Source organism: Bufo gargarizans, chromosome 5, assembly GCF_014858855.1.
Source record: "Bufo gargarizans isolate SCDJY-AF-19 chromosome 5, ASM1485885v1, whole genome shotgun sequence".
In the NCBI taxonomy this organism is placed as follows: domain Eukaryota; kingdom Metazoa; phylum Chordata; class Amphibia; order Anura; family Bufonidae; genus Bufo; species Bufo gargarizans.
In genome coordinates this window covers 25,880,271-25,905,360 of record NC_058084.1, presented here as the reverse complement: position 1 = coordinate 25,905,360, position 25,090 = coordinate 25,880,271, and the positions used below count along the sequence as shown (strand labels likewise).

At 45.1% G+C, this 25,090-nt stretch overlaps 1 protein-coding gene across 1 annotated transcript in view; it reads left to right on the top strand.

The window, feature by feature from the left end:
* The first annotated feature begins 883 nt into the window (after nt 1-883).
* LOC122938889 (cytochrome P450 2C39-like) overlaps nt 884-25,090 on the top strand; it is a 94,585-nt gene continuing 70,378 nt past the window's right edge. The window contains exons 1-4 of the mRNA XM_044294744.1: nt 884-931; nt 2,334-2,515; nt 19,686-19,848; nt 23,483-23,623. Coding sequence (XP_044150679.1) covers nt 2,339-2,515; nt 19,686-19,848; nt 23,483-23,623 — 481 coding nt within the window. The 5' untranslated portion in view covers nt 884-931; nt 2,334-2,338. The remainder of the gene's footprint in view (nt 932-2,333; nt 2,516-19,685; nt 19,849-23,482; nt 23,624-25,090) is intronic.

The following is a 25,090-nucleotide window of genomic DNA, read 5'->3' as shown; positions in this document are numbered from 1 at the left end:
CATGGCGATTTTAGAGATAGATACATTCATAATGGATGGAGACGGTTGTATTATCCTAACAGAAACGTTTTTGCTGATCCATGATGGATCCAGCAAAAAAGCAGATGTGAAAGTAGCCTAATTTTGATAATCTTTCTGGGACCTGTAGTCCACACATTCCAGTTATTACTTTAGTTGCCCTCCTCTGAACCCTCTCCAGCTCTGCTATGTCTGCCTTGTTCACAGGAGCCCAGAACTGTACACAGTCCTCCATGTGTGGTCTGACTAGCGATGTGTAAAGTGGCAGGACTATGTTCTCATCACGGGCATCTATGCCCCTTGTGATGCCTCCACGATCTTATCGGCCTTGGCAGCAGCTGCTACATACTAAGAAGTACTAAGAAGATCAGACATTACAGAGAAACAGGCAAATTACCATTTAAAAGGGTATTCCAGTTATAGACAGTTAAGCTCTATCCACGGGTTAGATCAGTGGGAGTCCTACCTCTGCGACCCCCACCCATCACGAGAATGGGGCCCTGTACCAGGTGGATCCCCAAAAATGAACGTAACGGGCATTCTATTTGTTTCTGTGGGAGTACCGGAGATAGTCGGCCACTCTGTTTTATTTCTGGGGCCCCATAGGGTACAGAGCCCCTGTTCTCATAATAGGGATAACTTTATATAACTGGAATATCTCTTTAAAATAAGAGGTATGAGGACCCTGATCAGAAGAACTTACAATCTACAAGGAGATAACATTCCTAGGGAAGTATGTGCTGCCATTGTAAAACAAAACAGGTAAGTCTGGTGCAACCGGCACACTTACACAAACACACAGAGACTGTGGGGGTTAATCATTAGTGTATTAGTGAATATATCTTCGACAGGAAAGGTGGAGTGATCAGAACTCAGCTGAGGTTGACCAGGACGGAGGAGCCGGATGACACAGGTCAGTGAGAGGCTTGCTATGGTGTCTGCAGGATGAGGCTGCATGTTCTGGACTTCTTCAGCCACATTCATTCAGCTATTTCTGGCAGTTTTTGCTGCCAAAAAACGTGGAAATGATGAAGTGCAGAAAATTTGCATTTCTCATCACTTAACAAGTTTAAAAAATGAAAAGAAATGCGTTAGGAAATGTCATTTTAGTCCGAGGTACTAAGAAGAAAGTCCTCGGTGCAGATCTGCAGGACGTCTGCTGACAGCAGGAGCAGAACGGGTCTTCGTGCTTCACTTGCACCAAATTTATTTTAAACTCAAATCTTTTAATAGATTTGGCGCAAAACATTCCAACTACTCCAAGTTAGATAAGGCGGTGTTAGTAGATGTGGGTCAAGTGTGTATATACCATATAGCCTGCAGCATCCTGAGAATGGGGGTTAGAGCGGAACGTCTCATGAAGTATCAGCACAGGGAACCAGGGAGCGGTCTGGAGGTCATCCTGACATCGGACCGCACATTGCCCCACGCCACATGCAGAACATTGCAATAGTCAGAATACACATGGCTGTACACGGGTCTCACATACGTGAGGTCATACTGAAGATTTACAAGGTTCGTATTTTCCGATACGAAATCCACACCAGATAGTGGACAGTGGATATTGATGTGTAAACGCTGAGGATTGTCCACACACTTCAGGTAGATTCATAAACTGACATGTCCTTAAGTGTCCACAGCATGCTTCATACCTCATCCAGGTCGCTGCTGCTGTGAAAGCTGCAGATTTTTCGCACATGATTTACCTGCCTCCTACATATTTAGACCAGGGAATGAAACTCCACTTTTTCGTAAATGTGTCCAAAGGTTTCTACTGGATTGTAATGATCTCTGATTCCTGAGTGGACAAAATCTGCATCCACCAGTGACCCTCAGGTCCAAGGAGTATTGCAGTGTATGGAACAAGCAATTAAGTGATCACATTTTAAAGTGCCTTTGTGGATTTTTTTTTAATATTTTTTTTAAACACGTGTAAATTCCCCTAATATAGTAAATTCACATAACTGCCCCCCTCACATTTATGATAAAATAAACAAAAATAAAACGCCTGGATCGATGACTGCTGTATGGGTGATTCTCATGAGCGAGTCCAGTATCGGATAAGCCTTTCTAGGTGACGGATCAGGTTTTGTAATGGAGTTGTGTACTTGTATTCATTTGGTTGGTGGATAACCTCATATTAGTGCATTATTCTATATATCACCTGCATAGACTGTGGCACAGCAATAATTCCAGTGTAATGATACAGAACAATGATGTCGAGGTTGTGAGGTCAGGACAGGGTTAATTCCAGCTGGTTTAGTGAGAAAACAATGAACACAAAGGTGAAAGTAACAGCCTGATCCTTTTCACAGGAACCATGGAGCTGATCACCATCCTCACTCTCTCCTTCATCTTCCTCCTCACGGTCTATATTCTTCAGTCATGGTCCAGACAGCATGGATACCACTCATTGCCCCCCGGACCTACCCCGATTCCTGTGCTAGGGACCCCCAAGTACATGGACTTGAGATATGCTGCCAAGAACTTGCAGAAGGTAAGTGTCCACAGGGAGACATGGAGCAGTGCATGCTGGGTGGCGTAGATATCGAATACTCTGATCTTCATACACCACAGACATGAGATCTTCAGAGTTCAGTGTGGTCAGGGGACAACTAGAATATTCAATGTCTTGCCTAAGGAATTGTCGCCTCGCTCCTCTCAAGCTTCACCTCCCCATTTCACCCCCTTCTAAAGGAAGACTCAACAACTGTAGGTGGATGTAATTGGCCACAGCAGCTATTTTATTAATCAAAACAACATAAATAAGAACTAAATGTTGAGCGAATCAAAGCATCCGAAGTGGAATTTGATCCAAAGTTTACCAAAAATTGTATTCCCCACAAAGTCGAACTTCTTCGCACTTCGTGGTAACAAATCATTTTTCCTAAAATGGAGGCTAGAGTTGTATTAGAAAGAACAGACGCAGAGGCTCCTGCTCCTCTGTTGAGTGGAAAAGATCTGCCAAAAGACCTGCGCTGACCGTGATGATGTCACCGTGCTCCCCCAGCATGATCACATGGTGATGTTCTGCCACACCCGGAGCGCCAGTTTGACGTCATCCTGCAATGTAGAACACCAAACATCAATGTCCGCTGCATTTAAATGCGCCCCGTCAGCTCTTTAACCACTTCAGCCCCGCTAGCTGAAACCCCCTTCATGACCAGAGCACTTTTTACACTTCGGCACTACACTACTTTCACCGTTTATCGCTCGGTCATGCAACTTACCACCCAAATGAATTTTACCTCCTTTTCTTCTCACTAATGGAGCTTTCATTTGGTGGTATTTTATTGCTGCTGACATTTTTACTTTTTTTGTTATTAATCGAAATGTAACGATTTTTTTGCAAACAAATGACATTTTTCACTTTCAGCTGTAAAATTTTGCAAAAAAAACGACATCCATATATAAATTTTTCGCTAAATTTATAGTTCTACATGTCTTTGATAGAAAAAAAATATTTGGGCAAAAAAAAAAATATGGTTTGGGTAAAAGTTATAGCGTTTACAAACTATGGTACAAAAATGTGAATTTCTGCTTTTTGAAGCAGCTCTGACTTTCTGAGCACCTGTCATGATTCCTGAGGTTCTACAATGCCCAAACAGTAGAAAACCCCCACAAATGACCCCATTTCGGAAAGTAGACACCCTAAGGTATTTGCTGATGGGCATAGTGAGTTCATAGAACTTTTTATTTTTTGTCACAAGTTAGCGGAAAATGATGATGATTTTTTATTTTTATTTTTTTCTTACAAAGTCTCATATTCCACTAACTTGCGATAAAAAATAAAAAATTCTAGGAACTCGCCATGCCCCTCACGGAATACCTTGGGGTGTCTTCTTTCCAAAATGGGGTCACTTGTGGGGTAGTTATACTGCCCTGGCAATTTAGGGGCCCAAATGTGTAAGAAGTACCTTGCAATCAAAATGTGTAAAAAATGGCCTGCGAAATCCGAAAGGTGCTCTTTGGAATATGTGCCCCTTTGCCCACCTTGGCTGCAAAAAAGTGTCACACATCTGGTATCGCTGTACTCAGGAGAAGTTGGGCAATGTGTTTTGGGGTGTCATTTTACATATACCCATGCTGGGTGAGAGAAATATCTTGGCAAAAGATAACTTTTCCCATTTTTTTATACAAAGTTGGCATTTGACCAAGATATTTTTCTCACCCAGCATGGGTATATGTAAAATGACACCCCAAAACACATTGCCCAACTTCTCCTGAGTACGGCGATACCACATGTGTGACACTTTTTTGCAGCCTAGATGCGCAAAGGGGCCCAAATTCCTTTTAGGAGGGCATTTTTAGACATTTGGATCCCAGACTTCTTCTCACACTTTCGGCCCCTAAAAAGCCAGGGCAGTATAAATACCCCACATGTAACCCCACTTTGGAAAGAAGACACCCCAAGGTATTCAATGAGGGGCATGGCGAGTTCCTAGAAATTTTTATTTTTTTGCATAAGTTAGCGGATATTGATTTTGTTTTGTTTTTTTCTCACAAAGTCTCACTTTCCGCTAACTTAGGACAAAAATTTCAATCTTTCATGGACTCAATATGCCCCTCACGGAATACCTTGGGGTGTCTTCTTTCCGAAATGGGGTCACATGTGGGGTATTTATACTGCCCTGGCTTTTTAGGGGCCCTAAAGCGTGAGAAGAAGTCTGGAATATAAATGTCTAAAAATGTTTACGCATTTGGATTCCGTGAGGGGTATGGTGAGTTCATGGGAGATTTTATTTTTTGACACAAGTTAGTGGAATATGAGACTTTGTAAGAAAAAACAAAACAAACAAAAAATTTCCGCTAACTTGTGCCAAAAAAAATGTCTGAGTGGAGCCTTACAGGGGGGTGATCAATGACAGGGGGGTGATCAATGACAGGGGGGTGATCACCCATATAGACTCCCTGATCACCCCCCTGTCATTGATCACCCCCCTGGTAAGGCTCCATTCAGACGTCCGTATAATTTTTACGGATCCATGGATCGGATCCGCAAAACACATGCGGACGTCTGAATGGAGCCTTACAGGGGGGTTATCAATGACAGGGGGTGATCAGGGTGATCACCCCCTGTCACTGATCACCCCCCCTGTAAGGCTCCATTCAGACGTCCGCATGATTTTTACGGATCCATGGATACATGGATCGGATCCACAAAACACATGCGGACGTCTGAATGGAGCCTTACAGGGGGGTGATCAATGACAGGGGGGTGATCAGGGAGTGTATATGGGTGATCACCCGCCTGTCATTGATCACCCCCTGTAAGGCTCCATTCAGACGTCCGCATGTGTTTTGCGGATCCGATCCATGGATCCGTAAAAATCATGCGGACGTTTGAATGGAGCCTTACAGGGAGGTGATCAATGACAGGGGGGTGATCAATGACAGGGGGTGATCAGGGAGTGTATATGGGTGATCACCCGCCTGTCATTGATCACCCCCCTGTAAGGCTCCATTCAGACGTCCGTATGCGTTTTGCGGATCCGATCCATGTATCCGTGGATCCGTAAAAATCATACGGACGTCTGAACGGAGCCTGACAGGGGGGTGATCAATGACAGGGCGGTGATCAATGACAAGGGGGTGATCAGGGAGTTTATATGGGGTGATCATGGGTGATCAGGGGTTTATAAGGGGTTAATAAGTGACCGGGGGGGGGGGTGTAGTGTAGTGTGGTGTTTGGTGCGACTGTACTGAGCTACCTGAGTCCTCTGGTGGTCGATCCTAACAAAAGGGACCACCAGAGGACCAGGTAGGAGGTATATTAGACGCTGTTATGAAAACAGCGTCTAATATACCTGTTAGGGGTTAAAAAATTCGGATCTCCAGCCTGCCAGCGAGCGATCGCCGCTGGCAGGCTGGAGATCCACTCGCTTACCTTCCGTTCCTGTGAGCGCGCGCCTGTGTGCGCGCGTTCACAGGAAATCCCGGCCCTCGCGAGATGACGCGTATATGCGTCGTCGTGCGCAGGGCTGCCGCCTCCGGACCGCACATCTGCGTTAGGCGGTCCGGAGGCGGTTAAAACGCCCCCTCACCAGCCTGAAGCTCCCTGTTTCGCACCACGACATCCCCATTCCTAACCACAAACCACGCCTCCGCCTGATTCACGTTGATCCTCGCTTTATTTACCAGCTGCACAGACCTGCGATTCCTCCAACATTTCCGCGGCACAATATCCGACAACAATATCATTAATAGGTTCCCTAAATGGGCACCCCCCCAAATCATTACCCCCTACATGTAACACCAAAATCCCTGGAAGGGCATCCAAATGCACAAACAGATAAAATTCTGGCATACCTCTAATCCCCAGCCAACTGATCACTGCCTCACTTCTCCGAAAATCCAGTTTTCTTCCACCCGGCCACATCCGTAAACAGCTGAAAGTCCATCGTAATCACTACATCCGACATACAAAAAGACAGACCATTGTATTGATCCAAAAAGGAAGGCAAATCCTTGTGCAGCTCTCTGCCGAGCCACACAATGTGTTGCGGAGCCCGAACTCCCGCTGTCACCTGAGCCAAATGCCTACAAAATATCCGTCCATGGGCATTATTCAACACACAAACTTCGATTTCCCTAGCAGAGACTGCAAATCGCGCAATTGTATCTTCCGCATGTGGCTCTCCGCGGACACCACCCTCCTCAAATATGCCAATTTGTCAGCTGTCAACCTACAGTCCATCGCAACTGTGTCAATGACAATTTCCAGAAAACATTAACACTGTCGTTTGCCACTCGCTAGCGATACACCAAGACGTTGCGCATAAACCTTGAAGGTCTGCAACATAACTGAGCACACATTTGAGTCCAGCGGACAGATAAGCAAAAAATCATCCGAGTAAAGGATGATGGACCTCTACCCAGACCAATCCCGCTCCACCCACTACAAGAATGCGCTAAACATCTCAAAGTATGTGCATTAACCACTTCAACCCCGCTAGCTGAAACCCCCTTAATGACCAGGCCACTTTTTACACTTCTGCACTACACTACTTTCACCGTTTATTGCTCGGTCATGCAACTTACCACCCAAATGAATTTTACCTCCTTTTCTTCTCACTAATAGAGCTTTCATTTGGTGGTATTTCATTGCTGCTGACATTTTTACTTTTTTTGTTATTAATCGAAATTTAAAGATTTTTTTGCAAATAAATTACATTTTTTACTTTCAGCTGTAAAATTTAGCAAAAAAAACGACATCCATATAGAAATTTTTCGCTAAATTTATTGTTCTACATGTCTTTGATAAAAAAAAAATGGTTTGGGTAAAAGTTATAGCGTTTACAAACTATGGTACAAAAATGTGACTTTCTGCTTTTTGAAGCAGCTCTGACTTTCTGAGCACCTGTCATGTTTCCTGAGGTTCTACAATGCCCAGACAGTAGAAAACCCCCACAAATGACCCCATTTCGGAAAGTAGACACCCTAAGGTATTCGCTGATGGGCATAGTGAGTTCATAGAACTTTTTATTTTTTGTCACAAGTTAGCGGAAAATTATGATTTTTTTTTTTTCTACAAAGTCTCATATTCCACTAACTTGTGACACAAAATAAAAACTTCCATGAACTCACTATGCCCATCACAAAATACCTTGGGGTGTCTTCTTTCCAAAATGGGGTCACTTGTGGGGTAGTTATACTGCCCTGGCATTCTAGGGGCCCAGATGTGTGAGAAGTAGTTTGCAATCAAAATCTGTAAAAAATGACCGGTGAAATCCGAAAGGTGCACTTTGGAATGTGGGTCCCTTTGCCCACCTAGGCTGCAAAAAAGTGTCACACATCTGGTATCGCCGTACTCAGGAGAAGTTGGGGAATGTGTTTTGGGGTGTTATTTTACATATACCCATGCTGGGTGAGAGAAATATCTTGGCAAAAGACAACTTTTCCAATTTTTTTATACAAAGTTGGCATTTGACCAAGATATTTATCTCACCCAGCATGGGTATATGTAAAATGACACCCCAAAACACATTCCCCAACTTCTCCTGAGTACGGCGATACCAGATGTGTGACACTTTTTTGCAGCCATGGTGGGCAAAGGGGCACATATTCCAAAGTGCACCTTTCGGATTTCGCAGGCCATTTTTTACACATTTTGATTGCAAAGTACTTCTCACACATTTGGGCCCCTAAATTGCCAGGGCAGTATAACTACGCCACAAGTGACCCCATTTTGGAAAGAAGACACCCCAAGGTATTCCGTGAGGGGCATGGCGAGTTCCTAGAATTTTGTATTTTTTGTCACAAGTTAGCGGAAAATGTTGATTATTATTTTTTTTTTCCTTACAAAGTCTCATATTCCACTAACTTGCGACAAAAAATAAAAAAATCTAGGAACTCGCTATGCCCCTCACGGAATACCTTGGGGTGTCTTCTTTCCAAAATGGGGTCACTTGTGGCGTAGTTATACTGCCCTGGCAATTTAGGGGCCCATAAGTGTGAGAAGTACTTTGCAATCAAAATGTGTAAAAAATGGCCTGCGAAATCCGAAAGGTGCTCTTTGGAATGTGAGCCCCTTCGCCCACCTAGGCTGCAATAAAGTATCACACATCTGGTATCGCCGTACTCAGGAGAAGTTGGGAAATGTGTTTTGGGGTGTCATTTTACATATACCCATGCTGGGTGAGAGATATATATCTTGGCAAAAGACAACTTTTCCCATTTTTTTATACAAAGTTGGCATTTGACCAAGATATTTATCTCACCCAGCATGGGTATATATAAAAAATGACACCCCAAAACACATTCCCCAGCTTCTCCTGAGTACGGCGATACCACATGTGTGACACTTTTTTGCAGCCTAGATGCGCAAAGGGGCCCAAATTCCCTTTAGGAGGGCATTTTTAGACATTTGGATCCCAGACTTCTTCTCACGCTTTAGGGCCCCTAAAAAGCCAGGGCAGAATAAATACCCCACATGTGACCCCACTTTGGAAAGAAGACACCCCAAGGTATTCAATGAGGGGCCTGGCGAGTTCATAGAATTTTTTTTTTTTTGGCATAAGTTAGCGGAAATTGATTTTTTATTTATTTTTTCTCACAAAGTCTCACTTTCCGCTAACTTGGGACAAAAATTTCAATCTTTCATGGACTCAATATGCCCCTCAGCGAATACCTTGGGGTGTCTTCTTTCCAAAATGGGGTCATTTGTGGGGTGTTTGTACTGCCCTGGCATTTGAGGGTCTCCGCAATCATTACATGTATGGCCAGCATTAGGAGTTTCTGCTATTCTCCTTATATTGAGCATACAGGCAATGAGATCTTTTTTTCCGTTCAGCCTCTGGGCTGAAAGAAAAAAAATGAACGGCACAGATTTCTTCATCAATGTGGATGAAAAAATCTCTGCCAAAAAGGAGAAAGGCGTCTGCCAGGACATAGGAGCTCCGCCCAACATCCATACCCACTTAGCTCGTATGCCCTGGCAAACCAGATTTCTCCATTCACATCAATCGATGTGGATGAATAAATCATTGCCGGGATTTTTTTTTCATATACAAAGTGTTTGCCAAAGCATAGGAACGCCGCCTCCTCCTCAGCTCGTATGCCTCGGCAAACATATCTTTTACTGCAGAGGAGAAATCTCGTCTTGCAGCGCCGCATACACCGACTTGCGTGTAATCTGACAGCAGCGCAATGCTTCTGTCAGAATGCACATCAGTGCTGCAGCTAGTCGATCGGTTGGTCCACCTGGAAGGTAAAAAAAAAAAAAAAGAAAAAACCAGGCCGCAACGCAACAATTTTATTAACTTTTGAACAGAACATATAAACTTTAACTTTTTGAACTGAACATTAACCTTTTTGCGTACTGGTGATTTTTTTTTTTTTTTTTTTTTACCTTTATAGAACAAACCTCTCCTTCCCCATGGGTCAATGTGCAAAGTGCAAATCGCCCAAAGATGTGGCGAAGTACATTATGCACTTTATCCCAGGTGAAAGGAGAGGTTTGCAGCAGCTGTGAGTGAATGGGCCCTAATAGCCCTGTGTGCCTGTCCTAGTGAGATGTGATCCCTATGCTAGGTGTACCTGTGTGTGGTACTTCCGGAAACACTCTCCAAAGCATAGGGCAGGGTGGTCAGGACAGAAATAGCGGGTGTCACGCCTTATTCCACTCCTGCTACAGACACGACATCTTTTTCGGGGTGACGGTTGGGTTGAGGTACCAGGAACGACATTGGGGAAATGTCGCTCGTGTAGACGGCTAACTACACTGGTGGATGGGGCCACGGAACCTCCTGGATACAGGAGGTTCTCGATGATCTCTTCCTGAAATTTGAGGAAGGATCCTGTTCTCCCAGCCTTACTGTAGAGAACAAAACTATTATACAGAGCCAATTGAATCGAATATACAGACACCTTCTTATACCAGCGTCTGGTTCTGCGGGAAACTAAATACGGAGACAACATCTGGTCATTGAAGTCCACCCCTCCCATGAGCGCATTATAGTCGTGGACACAGAGGGGCTTTTCAATGACATGGGTTGCTCGCTCAATTTGTATTGTCGTGTCTGCGTGAATGGAGGAGAGCATGTAAATGTCACGCTTGTCTCTCCATTTCACCGCGAGCAGTTCTTCGTTACACAAGGCAGCCCTCTCCCCTCTTGCAAGACGGGTGGTAACGAGCCGTTGGGGGAAGCCCGCGCGACTAGTTTGCGCGGTGCCACAGGCGCCAATCTGTTCTAGAAACAAATGCCTAAAGAGGGGCACACTTGTGTAAAAAGTGTCCACATAAAGATGGTACCCCTTGCCGAATAAGGGTGACACCATGTCCCAGACTGTCTTCCCACTGCTCCCCAGGTAGTCAGGGCAACCGACCGGCTCCAGGGTCTGATCTTTTCCCTCATAGATCCGAAATTTGTGGGTATAGCCTGTGGCCCTTTCACAGAGCTTATACAATTTGACCCCATACCGGGCGCGCTTGCTTGGGATGTATTGTTTAAAGCCAAGGCGCCCGGTAAAATGTATAAGGGACTCGTCTACGCAGATGTTTTGCTCAGGGGTACACAAATCTGCAAATTTCTGTTTGAAGTGGTCTATGAGGGGCCGAATTTTGTGGAGCCGGTCAAAAGCTGGGTGGCCTCTGAGACGAGAGGTGCTATTGTCACTAAAGTGCAGGAAACGCAGGATGGCCTCAAATCGTGCCCTGGACATAGCAGCAGAGAACATGGGCATGTGATGAATTGGGTTCGTGGACCAATATGACCGCAATTCATGCTTTTTGGTTATACCCATGTTGAGGAGAAGGCCCAGAAAAATTTTAAGTTCGGAAACTTGGACTGGTTTCCACCGGAAAGGCTGGGCATAATAGCTTTCCGGGTTGGCGGATATAAATTTAGTGGCATACCGGTTTGTTTCTGCCACGACTATGTCTAAGAGCTCCGCAGTCAAGAACAGCTCAAAAAATCCCAGGGCCGAACCGATCTGAGCTGTCTCAACCCGAACTCCAGACTGGGCGGTGAAAGGGGGAACTACAGGTGCGGCTGAAGTTGGGGACTGCCAATCAGGGTTTGCCAGCACCTCAGGGACTCTACGGGCCCGTCTGTGCGGTGGCTGCGACGGGGTAACTACTGCACGTGCCACCGTACCAGCTTCAACTGCCCTTCTGGTGCTCCCCACTTCACCATGTTCTACGGCAGTGCTGGTACTAGGTCCAGGGAGGGCTGCGCTGCTGGTGTATGCCTCACCACGTAATCCGACAGAGCCAGCCCCACTCTGCTGCTCTTGAAGCGGATCCTGCGCAACCTGTTGTCTAGCGACACGGGGCCGGGTACGCCTGGTGCTATCAGGGACCTCAGCCTCCTCGTCCGAACTTTGGGTCAGAGAGCCACTGCTTTCTACAGGTTCGTATTCTGACCCGCTAGATTCATCAGATGAGGGTTCCCATTCCTCATCCGACTGGGCCAGAAGCCTGTAGGCCTCTTCAGAAGAATACCCCCTGTTTGACATTTGGGCAACTAAATTTAGGGGGTATTCCCTGAGACTACCCAAGAAAAAAAGCAAGCCTGTCTTACAAATGGGAGGCTAGCGAAGTACCAGAGGCCGCTGCGGTTGATAAAAAATATCAAAACTGATATTTTTTATCGCCGCAGCGCGTGTAAAGTGATAAAAAAAAATAACAAAATTTGTCACTGCGGCGGGGCGGGCGACCGATCAGGCCTGATCGGGCAAGCACTGCGTTTTTAGGTGGAGGGTGAGCTAAGATGACACTAATACTATTATAGATCTGACCGTGATCAGTTTTGATCACTTCCAGATACTATAAAAGTACAAAAGCTGACAGTCAATAAAAACCTAACAGTCAATACTAGTGAAAAAAAAAGTGACAGTTTGCACTGATCACTTTTTTCACTTTCACTAGTGATTGACAGGGGCGATCAAAGGGTTAATTGGGGTGCAGGGGGTGATCTGGGGCTAAAGTGTGCTGTTTGGTGTACTCACTGTGAAGCCTGCTCCTCTGCTGGATCCAACCGACGAAAAGGACCAGCAGAGGAGCAGGGCAGCCATATAACAGATCATATTTACTAATATGATGTGTTATCTGGCTTCTGATTGGATTTTTTAAAAATCAGCAACCTGCCAGCAACGATCATTGGCTGGCAGGTTGCTGACGTGACCTCCCTTTAACTTTTGCCGGCCCGCGATGCGCATGCGCGGGCCGGCAAAGCGCGTCATCTCGCGTCTCGCGAGATGACGCGTATATGCGTGACTCTGCACAGCGCTGCCACCTCCGGAACGCGAATCTGCGTTAGGCGGTCCGGAGGTGGTTAAATTAAACACACACCAAGACCCCCCAATCCCAGAAACAACCCAGAAGGTGCTGACAGAATGCACTGGCAAAAGACTAAACGCTGACTCCATATCAACCTTAGTCAATAATGCCCCCTGACCGTATACCAGAACCCAACGAACCGCCTTGTCGAACTTGTATAACCATTGAACACAACTCTGGCGCAATACCATAGTAAACTGAACCCCCTTTGGAAATGACAGGTGATGAATTAGACAAGATGGTTCCTTCTTTAGCACAACCCCAAAAGGGGATGCCCTAAACTCCAGCATCGGTTGGGCCAAAAAGGGGCCCACCATGCATCCTAACTTCAACACTTTACGCAATTTTTCAGAAACTACTTCTGGAAATTCCCTAGCCGATTGCAAATTCTTCCTCAACAAATTGAATAAGAAAACCCCCCCACTGAAACCCACTAATAAAAACTCTGCCACAATCCTATCTGTTTACCTACTTAGAAAGGGCACCATCTCAGCCAGTTGAATGGGCATCCGACCCTTTCAAGCCACATCCCCCCACCTTTTCGACCCTTGAAGCACTGAGCGGCTGCGCGATTCCACCCACGCCAGGAGCATTCATGCTTGAGCTTACACTTGTCCTCATACTTGCAGCTGCCCTCATTGAAAAGAAAGCACAATCCGTTTTGCAGCACTTCTGAGTGCTCAGACTGCCCGAAACCTCTGGCTCTGCCTGGAAAGGACTGCCCTGCCAGTACTGAAGCAGTCACCCGTAACCACATCACAATGTCCTTATGATCTCAGAGAATGCAGTGACGAACGACCTTTCGCTGACAAAACTGTTCATCCCCCCCCCATACAACTGCCTGATTGTTTCAAAATAGCAAAAAAGGACAGAACAATTTTCCGGTCCCTTTTTCCCGATAACACTGGCCAGAATCACAAAAGCTTGTAACCAATTAGAAAACATCAAGCAATACCTCCACTTATCCTCATCGTCCTTCTTCTTATCCTCCTTCCGATCTCCATCCAACTTAAAACTCTCCAAGGGGAGGAAGTAAAAAATATCGACTTACTCCTCCTTCCAAGCAAACGTAGACCTCTCCCTTCTCTGTACCATCCAAATGATGTGCTTCTGCCTCCATTTCCTTCCATCCTTTCCCCTCCGGCATCTTCAATGCTATCCCAGTCCCATTACTACACCCTTCGCTCTTGCCCAAACTTACTGGCCTGTCTGTCCCCGGCCCGCCACTACCATTCACCCCTGCACCTTGTAGACCCTATGTCACCAACAGGAGACCCGCCGCAAACTCAGGACCCACCAAAACTCCCACTAGTTCTTTGAAACCCCCCACAAATCCCCTAACCCACTGCCGACAGCCACCCCCACCCTAGAAGCCCTTACAAGACATTTTACACTTAAGGGGGAACCCCCATGGATCTCACCTAGCTGGGTGGATGCTGTGACTCCACCAGCTGGACCAAGGTGATGTCATTCTCCTGTCCTGCAATCCTCTGGGGTTCAGTGCTTTCTACACTCTCTCTTGCAGTAGGTGTCAAGGTGCGTTCTTCCCTGAGACCCTGAGCAGATCCCCCTGGCCATAGCTCTCCTGCCAGGCACAGACAACCCTCCCAAAGGCTACAGCAGCTTCCCTCCTGATCTCCTGTCGCTGTGGAGGGAGAGGTCCCACCTAGATGCCCGATTCCTTCCAGAAAGCTACCACCGTGATGCCACATTCCTATCTATGGGGTGTGCTGGATGGTCCCTGGCGGGGCTTCTCACTCTGCGCTGGGCCTGTGGGGTCTCTTCTGGACCCAGGAGTGCCAGAGCCCTGGTCCTCTGTGACTAGCAAGGCGGAAGTCTCAGCACCTGCTTCCCCCAACCCCACAAGCAGGCCCAGGACATGCGCCTGCGAACACATCAGTCCTCTCTGTTTGGATGCTACCTGGAAATGCGTCAGAGGTAGGGACAATGATAAGGCACTACAGTAGATAATCTCTAACAAGTGGAGCATCAGCGAGTGCAAGGCTGCTGCTAGTGTGTCCCTGACAAATGCCCACTTTCCTGCACCCCTACCCTCTCACCAGCTAAATCACCCCCCAAGTTGGAATTAACCGCTTGCCTACCAATCTTCTCCACTCCCTCCAAGTCATGCAGACCTCCCCCAGGTTTTCAGCCCTGGTCCAGCCTGATCTTTATCCTTTGGCAGGATGAACCAAATACACAAGAATTTGCACCTAACCCTCTAAACTGAGCAGCAGAGATTGCCTTCTAAACAGGGGCATATAAAGAAGTGGGGGCCGTTTCATGAATCAATTTGCCCTTCTCTAGGATGTCCATGAGTAGCTACAGTGAACATATAGTGATACATTTCTAAAGACTTTCTGACCATGTAATATATGGATGGACCAGAATCACCAGACTGAGAACCGCTCTTCCTCAGCAGCTCTCTGTTTCTGCTAATATAGGAGATCTTAAACTTTCTACAGATTTGGCCATTGTTAATTTGACATGAAGTCTGTTAAATACACATTTGCAGCAAATCTTGACTAGACTTTTAATGATCTTTGCTGTGTTTACATGTTAAACTTTGGTGCAACTATATATTTAACACATTATTTGTGATGTTAATGTTTGCTGCATCTATATATGATCTAGACATGGAAAGGAGTCGTCTTCATGACAGCATCCTTGGAAAGGTGGTCAAAGTCGATAGGGAATATTCCTAGGCTGTGGTCATGGTATTCCTGAAAGCCATGTAATCACCAATGGTGTCCAGAGGTTAGGCATTCCGGATACCAAGCTCCAATAATGCAGGGGCAGCTAGTTTTTCCTACATCCAATGACTGTAAAGGACATTTCCCAGAAAAAAATAATGAATATTCAGAGATTTCAGCTCTGAAGCTCGTCGGTAGAATATTGAAAAATCAAGAAGATCATACTCTGTAATTAGCTTTATGACATCACTGGTCCCGTTGCCTCGGGATATACGACTTCTACCTCTGCTCCTCAGTTTATCATGTTGCTGTTATTTTGGTTGGACACAGGTTATGTGTCAGAGAAGAAGGTCTTGATGGTTCGGAGGCCTCCTCTGCTGTGGGTCTGGACTTTGACTCCTTTGGGTGTTGGGTAAGAGCTGATTGCAATGGAGGCGACTCTTTACCCAGACTAAATGTATTAGTTACAATGTATCAGTAGAGAGATGTGTAAAGGTGTTGTGTTTAGCTCATAGAGGATTGTCAACACTGATACAATGTAACACGCTCATAAGATATGTAATTGTTGTTTCACATCTACAGCAGCAATTCCGGCAGGCTGTTTTGGCAGAGAACCAGCAAGAATTCTCTGGATCTGGCACTGCAAACGGAACGCCCGCAGCCCTATTAACTATAATGGGGTCCAGTGGAGATGTGGATGCAATCTGGCAAATATGCCAGAAACTGTTGCATATGCCTCAATGTCTAATACAAAGTTGCAGAACTTTTCATTATGAGGAGACATGTCAGCTACTTGGTTGGTGTCACGGCCCGGGGTCCACGTGACAGACCTCCAAATCGCCCGGCATCAAACTGTGAATAAACACATGTGAGAATATCAAAAGTATTTCAAAGTAACCAGAACAAGGAATATAAACAAACAAGCTCAATGTACTGTGCAACCTCAGTGGGTGGGAACCCACTGCGCCACTGACTGGTAATACTCTGGAGGGGCGTATCTAATCAACACCTGGATTTCACTAGGGCCCCTGATGGTGGGGATAGACTTTTCCAGATGGTAGTTGCCAGGAGCGACTCCAGAGCGTAAACCAGCCAGTGACAGCAGGGATCGGTGAACAAAAGGTACCAGCAAGGTACCGACAGTACATAGAACGAGGCATAGACATGAATAAGGCAAGTACAAGCATGGAATCACAGGTAAAGCAAAAACATATCTTAGTAGCAGGAATATTCCCCCTCCGAGGAACGACAGACCCCCTTCCAGAGGAGCGAGGACATAAAGCACAGAGAGGTAATAACCTAATATAGCAAAGCTAAGCATAGACATAACAAGACATACAGGGTATAGCTAGGAATGAGGAAAGGGCGGAGAATGATAATGAAAAAGTAGGCAGAACCAAGAACGGAAAAAGACAAACAAAGTCCCCAAGGGTCAGCAGCATGGTGAAAAGCAAAGTACAAACACGGACAGACAAAATGCAAGAAAGCTGACCCAGAACTGAGGAAAACACAGGCCTAAATACTAATCCCATGAGTGCAGCAAGGAGGCCACACCCATGGAGCCAGATGGGGAATATTAACCTCAAACGAACCGGACAGGGGAGTTAACCCTAACAGCACAAGAATGAATCTGCAGCGAGGGAGCTGCAGTACGGGCGATGCCGATGGCAACCAAACTTACATGGACAAAACCGAACACAAATACAAATACGAAATGAAGTTAAATGGGTACAGAGGTACATGGACAGGTTCATACGTGAAGCCACATCCAGCACGCTGCCGCTATCAACCAGCCTGCATGGAGAGGTCCGCAGCCAGTATGCCAGGGGGCGAGCAGTCAGCCTACACGACCATACGTCACGGTGAACCGCACCGTGACAGTTGGACTACAAAAAAATTACAAAACCATATGGCAGGAGTCGGCACTCCAGCTGCACTGAAACTACAACTCCCAGCATGCTCCATTTACTTCTATGGGGAGTTACAAGAACAGTCAAGCAAGTGTGCATGCTGGGAGTTGTTCATTGAGTCAGGAGCTCCTTGGTAATATTCTGTCCTAAAAGCTGTCCTTGCTACCTATAGACTGACATCTTTGTCTGATATCTTTGAACACCTCCCCCCCCCCCCATTCAGGAAGGTCTAGTTCAGTATAGGTGTATATCTGCGTTCACGGTAAGCAGATATGTGTTACACGTCAGCTAAGTTGGTGGTTCTGCAACCAACTGAACTACTCCCCGGTGTAGATAGTAAATATCTGCTGCAAATGTCCATAGGAGCCAGACCGTGAAAGATGTACTCACTGCATGGTCTAATGTACCTCCATTCAAGCGTAGCATTCTCTGGGGTAGATAGAGTGCCTTCCAATGTCAAAAGTTTCTGAGCTATAGGATTCTAGCTTGTCGAGTCCTGCGAACGTGTGCTATTGTATTGGTTTAACCTTGCTTGTGTCGTGGATTGATCCTGGCTGCCTGATCTCTGTATTCATCCTATGCCACCTGCCTTGACCTATTACCTAAGTACATCACAAATTCTGCCTGTCCTTACCTTGACTTGTTCACTGACCACACTATTGCCCCTTAGAGCCACACACTGGTGTCTCTTGGGTAGCAAAATGAAGGTTACTCTTAAGCCCCTTTCACACGGGCGAGTATTCCGCGCGGATGCGATGCGTGAGTTGAACGCATTGCACCCGCACTGAATACCGACCCATTCATTTCTATGGGGCTGTTCACATGAGCGGTGATTTTCACGCATCACTTGTGCGTTGCATGCAGAATGCATAGTACAATAGCGCTGGAGGGGTTAAAAAAAAATAAAAATAATTTAACTCACCTTAGTCCACTTGCTCGCGCAGCCCGGCATCTCCTTCTGTCTTGATCTTAGCTCTGTGTAGCAACCAGGACCTTTGGTGACGTCACAGTCATCACATGATCTTTTACCATGGTGATGGACCATGTGATGACCGGAGTGACGTCACCACAGGTCCTGTTGCTACACAAAGCTAAGATGAAGACAGAAGGAGATGCCGGCTACGCGAGCAAGTGGACTAAGGTGAGTTAAATTATTTTTAATTTTTTTTAACCCCTCCAGCCCTATTTTACTATGCATTCTGTATTCAGAATGCTATTATTTTCCCTTATAACCATGTTATAAGGCAAAATAATACAATCTACAGAACACCGATCCCAAGCCTGAACTTCTGTGAAGAAGTTCGGGTTTGGGTAGCAAACATGAGCGATTTTTCTCACGCGAGTGCAAAACGCATTACAATGTTTTGCACTCGCGCGGAAAGATCGCGCGTGTTCCCGCAACGCACCCGCACATTTTCCCGCAACGCCCGTGTGAAAGAGGCCTTAGGTCCCTTTCACACGAGCGAGTTTTCCGCGCAGGTGCAATGCCTGACGTGAACGCATAGCACCCACACTGAATCCTGACCCATTCATTTCAGTGGGTCTGTGTACATGAGCGTTGTTTTTCACGCATCAGTTCTGCGTTGCGTGAAAATCGCAGCATGTTCTATATTCTGCGTTTTTCACGCAGCCCTGGCCCCATAGAAGTGAATGGGGCTGCGTGAAAAACGCATTGCATCTGCAAGCAAGTGCGGGTGCGATGCATTTTTCACTGATGGTTGCTAAGAGATGTTGCGTTTAGTTGTTCAGTTTTTTCCGCGCGGGTGCAATGCGTTTTGATGCGTTTTTCACCCGCGTGATAAAAAACTGAATGTTTATAAACAACATCTCTTAGCAACCATCAGTGAAAAATGCATCGCACCCGCACTTGCTTGCAGATGCAATGCGTTTTTCACGCAGCCCCATTCACTTCTATGGGGCCAGGGCTGCGTGAAAAACACAGAATATAGAACATGCTGCGATTTTCACGCAACGCAGAACTGATGCGTGAAAAACAACGCTCATGTACACAGACCCATTGAAATGAATGGGTCAGGATTCAGTGCGGGTGCTATGCGTTCACGTCACGCATTGCACCCGCGCGGAAAACTCGCTCGTGTGAAAGGGACCTTAGAGGTAGCAGGTTGGTAGCTCTGCAGCAAAGTCCAGAACTCCTAGCCTAGTAAAAATGGGAGGATCCCTTAGACTCATATTTGTATCCATTGTGAATTGATACAAACATGTAAGGTGTTTACATGATGTTTTTGTATTTATTTCCCTAATTCTTTTTGTTTTCTCCATCAGCTCAGCCAGAAATACGGTTCAGTATTCACCATCTGGAAAATGTCAGAACCTGTGATCGTTCTTTGCGGTTATGAGATGGTGAAAGAGGGTCTGATAAATCACGCCGAGCAGTTCAGTGCACGACCAATAATCCCAGTGCTATATAGCTCCACCAAGGGATACGGTGAGATTAACACTTCATGGAAGATTTCTGTAAATGTCCACAAATCTACTCCCAAAAATCAGTCTAGAATGATATATTATATTCTAGACAGGGAGGAGGGGGATGGACCTACAGCCTGTCACTCAGGTCAGAAATGCGGCAACATAGGGACAAAGTAAAGCTGATTGGCCAGATCACAAAGCATAGCTCTGACCACACCAGGAGGAACCCACGCCCTCTCAGCTGGGACTGGAAAAAAGATAAAAATGTTAAGAGACCAGCAGAGGGAAAGAAAAGACCCAAACCTTACCTACCATACTTCTGTCTGCTCCACATCTACAGCTGTCTGGGGATACGAACGTTTTACTTTGTAATGTTAGGTTCTCTTTTACACCGGTGAGGCCATGAAGAAGGAAGGCATTCTCCAAGTCAAAGACATTTATGGGCCATCCCTAGGATGTGCGATCAGTGAGGGGTCTGATTCCTGGGACTTCCACAGAATGAAGGGGCCTCTTGAGTGTTTATCCAGGCATATTCAAGAAAATAGTCAATGGTGATCCCTACTAAAACGTAAATTTTAATCAATACAAATTAATAAAGGTCCGTCAAAATATAACAAATCAGACAGAAAAAAGAAAAACGATTAAAGTGCTCAATGACGCACGTAAATTATGTTATACGGCGGCACCTAAAAACAACCGGTTGTTCTACCATACCATGGGAGTCTCCCGGGCTTCATGGATATACAGCTGAATCCTGAAGAAAAAGCGGCAGGTAGCGGACAGGAGGGGAATTGGGCTCTAGATCCCTAGACGGCCCTAAGGTACGGGAGCTGACGGCCCTAAGGTACGGGAGCTATACTAGCCCTATCGTCCTAGCCACGGAGCACCCGTCCTAAAAAGAATGACCCCGTCCGGAACCTTGCCCTCAAACTACTTGGCCCTAAAATGCCCTAGTGCAGCTAGTCCCTACATGCACGTTTCGATTTACTCTCATCAGGGGAAACATTACAGAAACTGGATAGAATCAAGAACAAATCCAGAGGGGCATAAGTCAAGTATGGTCTAAGATAAATACAAACTTCATATTGCACATACAGATAGGTGCTGGTAAATCGGATGAAAAATGCCTCAAAGATAAACAGGGCAATTTCTATAGCGGTGGCAGTCCGAGGTATAGGCTCCATAATGTACCGGGCCTGCGCAAGTACCACAAGATGGAGGGCACTAGCTGTAGTTGGGGGAAGCCTTGTGGTGAAGGGCTCCCCTGATCCGGTGGGCCTAGTTACGTCCAGAGGCAGCGGGATAGCCTACCTGGGTGCGACTGTCCGCTCGGAATTTAAATCAATCGCGGTCTCAAAAACGAGGCCCGAGGCGCAGCGCGGTGACGTCGAAACAATTGCCAATCCACGCGCGCATGTGAAATGAGCGCTTAAGGTAGGCAGCACTTCCCGAACTTGAAACTACTTGATGTTGCGTCCCAATGCATATCACATCATCACATTCGGCCACATCTTGCGTCATAAACATAGGACACATTTGTTCAATGCAACCATAGTTGAATATGTTGCCAGGCAACCGGGACATGTTCCCAGCAACAAACAACAGCGTGGTACTATTTATAGGGCCACGCTAAACATAAAGGGCATTTAGTGGCGATCAAATACAAAAGGTGGCCTGGTCAAGGGAACCCAGACCCCCAATATTATTCTGCCTATCCCCTCGATGCTCCTCTGTTTGCCTACTCCTACTGTAATATTGGGCTTTATTCTGAGGCCATGCCCCCCGTATTAATATGAATAACTATGCTTTAATTGTTTCATCTTTTATTAGCACTTCGCAATTTTGCTTCAGTTGGTACATGTCTCTGTTCCTTTTGTCCAACCGCGGGTCTGGGTTCCCTTGACAAGGCCACCTTTTGTATTTGATCGCTACTAAATGCCCTTTATGTTTAGCGCCGCCCTATAAATTGGACCGCGCTGTTGTTTGTTGCCGGGAACATGTCCCAGTTGCCTGGCAACAAATTCAACTATGGTTACATTGAATGAATGCGTCCTATGATTATGACGCAAGATGTGGCCGAACGTGATGACGCGATACGCATTAGGACGCGTCATCACGTAGTTTCACGTTTGGGAAGCGCTGCCTACCTTAAGCGCATGCGCAACGAGTGCGTTGGCAATTGTTCCGACGTCACTGCTCTGCGCCTCAGGCCTCGTTTTGAGACCGTGATTGATTTAAATTCCGGGCGGGCGTTCGCACCCATCCAGAGGCAGCGGCTATCCCGCTGCCTCTGGATGTAACTAGGCCCACCGGATAGGGGGAGCCCTTCACCACAAGGCTTCCCCCCACTACGGCAAGTGCCCTTCAACTTGTGGTACTTGCGCAGGCCCGGTACATTATGGAGCCTATACCTCGGACTGCCACCGCTGTAGAAATTGCCTTGTTACTCTGAGGCATTTTTCATCCTATTTACCAGCACCTATCTGTATGTGCAATGTGAAGTTTGTATTTATCTTAGACCATACTTGACTTATGCCCCTCTGGATTTGTTGTTGATTCTATCCAGTTTCTGTAATGTTTCCCCTGATGAGAGTAAATCAAAACATGCATGTAGGGACTAGCTGCACTAGGGCATTTTAGGGCCAAGTAGTTTGAGGGCAAGGTTCCGGACGGGGTCGTTCTTTTTAGGACAAGTGCTCCGTGGCTAGGACGCTAGGGCCAGTATAGCTCCCGTATCTTAGGGCTGTCTAGAGATCTAGAGCCCAATTCCCCTCCTGTCTGCTTTTTCTTCAGGATTCAGCTGTATATCCATGAAGCCTGAAGACTCCCATGGTATGGTAGGACAACCGGTTGTTTTTAGGTGCCGTCGTGCACCATAATTTACGTGCGTCATTAAGCATGTTAATAGTTTTTCATACATAAAAATACATTAGTAAAATAACAAATTAAAAAAATTGAAAAAAATAACTTTTTTGGTTAAGATCTAGAATATAAACCTAGAATAACACGAGGTATATCACCAGGAGATATGTAAGTCTTGTGGAAATACTGTAGGTATGTCACAATAAGATATGGTCCCTAGACCTTGGAGATATAAATATTGATCAGATGTAATTGGTGATATAACCGCATGATAGTATGTACTGTCTTAGATGTCCATGGATGGTAATCAATATGCACTCCAGTACATAAAATAAAACACAATAAACTGCCTACTGGTATAAATCAATAGATGGCTGTAGGGTGTGGTACGTCCCGCTATGATCCTATAATATGTGTTTTTGTGCCGCCGCATTGACTTATTTTATCACATATTATAGGATCATAGCGGGACAAGCCCTGCACTAGACTATAGCTGAATTGTACTGTAGCTGAATACTGCTCCTGTCCCATTCCTGATACGACGCAGAGGGTTCTGAACAAGGTCCATAAAAGGTCAATATACTGGAAGACAAGAGTCTTCTGTTATATACTATGAGGTTTAGTGAGTCAATCTGAGGCAGGACAAAGAAATATAAAATATATTAAGTGTGACCCTCAGTTGTGGGAGGAACAATCTTCTAATCATATGGGGAGATGGGTGAGGTGGTAGAATAAGAAAACGTAATACTACATATTCTGTGGTAAATACCTAAATGTTCTTCTCTCTTCAGGTATCAATGGACCACGATGGCGCTCACTCCGCCGCTTCACCATGACATCTCTTAGAAATTTTGGGATGGGAAAGAAGACGATGGAGACGAGGGTACTGGAAGAGTCCAAGTATCTCATACAGGCTGTATCAGAGACAGGAGGTGGGTTGGCTCCCCATATTTCAAAATCTGCTGTCATCCAATAGTTCTCAGGGACCATGAGGAACATGTTGGTTCTTTCACGTGGCCTTTTCTTGCTAATAATAATATATTTTTCATGTTCTTCTCTGAAATGATTTCTGTTGGTGATAATCACTAGATATAACCACATTATTATTTTAAAGTGACAAATTGTGAGTGGTGAGGGTCCTCCATCTGGGATCCTGTGCAAGCAGTGAAACAAAGGGGTAATTGTATATGCAAAATATATATATATATATATATGTATATATATATATATATATATATATATATTGTTTATTTTAAAACAAAGAATATAAAATCAATACAATTGCAAAACAAATGATGAAGTTACAAAATAATACCCAAACACGCCACACGGTGGTGCTAACACACCCCTATCTCACCAGCACAGTATAACTTAGTGATTTATGACAACCAGTGTCATACCTTTAACAAACAGACTCATATACCAAGATAAATTTAAGGGGACTCTTGGCTATATACCGAGATAAATATCTTATTAATATCACCAGCAGTAAACACAATATACGTTACCGGGTCAAAGGTAGACAGAGTTCAGATGGGACCAGTTCTCAAGAACTTTCCTAGTAATCCAAAAAATAATCCAAGTTTCTTCTGGTAAAGTTTTCTTTTTGAGTTTTTCTTTTGGTCTTGATTGAATGAATCGATGGATGGATCCAGGGATCTCCCCTTGATGTTCTGCACACAAGTAATTATTCCCCACCTTATCTAAGAATCACCACCTTTAGATTAGGGATTTCAAATCAGGTAAGGTGGGTGTATTTGCATGCTAATAATACAATGATGGCATATTAACCCTTGACATGATATAAAACAAATAATAAAATACTATAATATTGTCCATCTGCATCCAGATGGCACTGTGGTACTGCAGATGAATATTACAACCTTAAATATTAATTCTAAATACCTAATACGTTCACCTGACCTTCTTAACCTTTTTAATATACATCATTGAGGAAGGTCTTTTCCTGACACTTTTAATTACCTATAACCTAGACTTGTTGGAGTCACCAACTTTTTGAATATATGTTAACCTGATAACATATATGTAACAGCCTTGATACTCGGCATCGGAACTTGTATATTTGACTTATCTACATCCATGAATAACTATCATTTTGAAATAACATTTAACTCTTCTCAGAAATCTACTTAACAGAAACTTACTTCAGTGTTTCTGTATCTTCTACAGGATACATTCTAAATGATACATACATGGTATAATATATATATATATATATATATATATAAATAAATCGATACATTGTTACACATAGACAACACATTATAGAAATATACAGTACAGACCAAAAGTTTGGACACACCTTCTCATTTGAAGAGTTTTCTTTATTTTCATGACTATGAAGGCATCACAACTATTAATTAACACATGTGGAATTA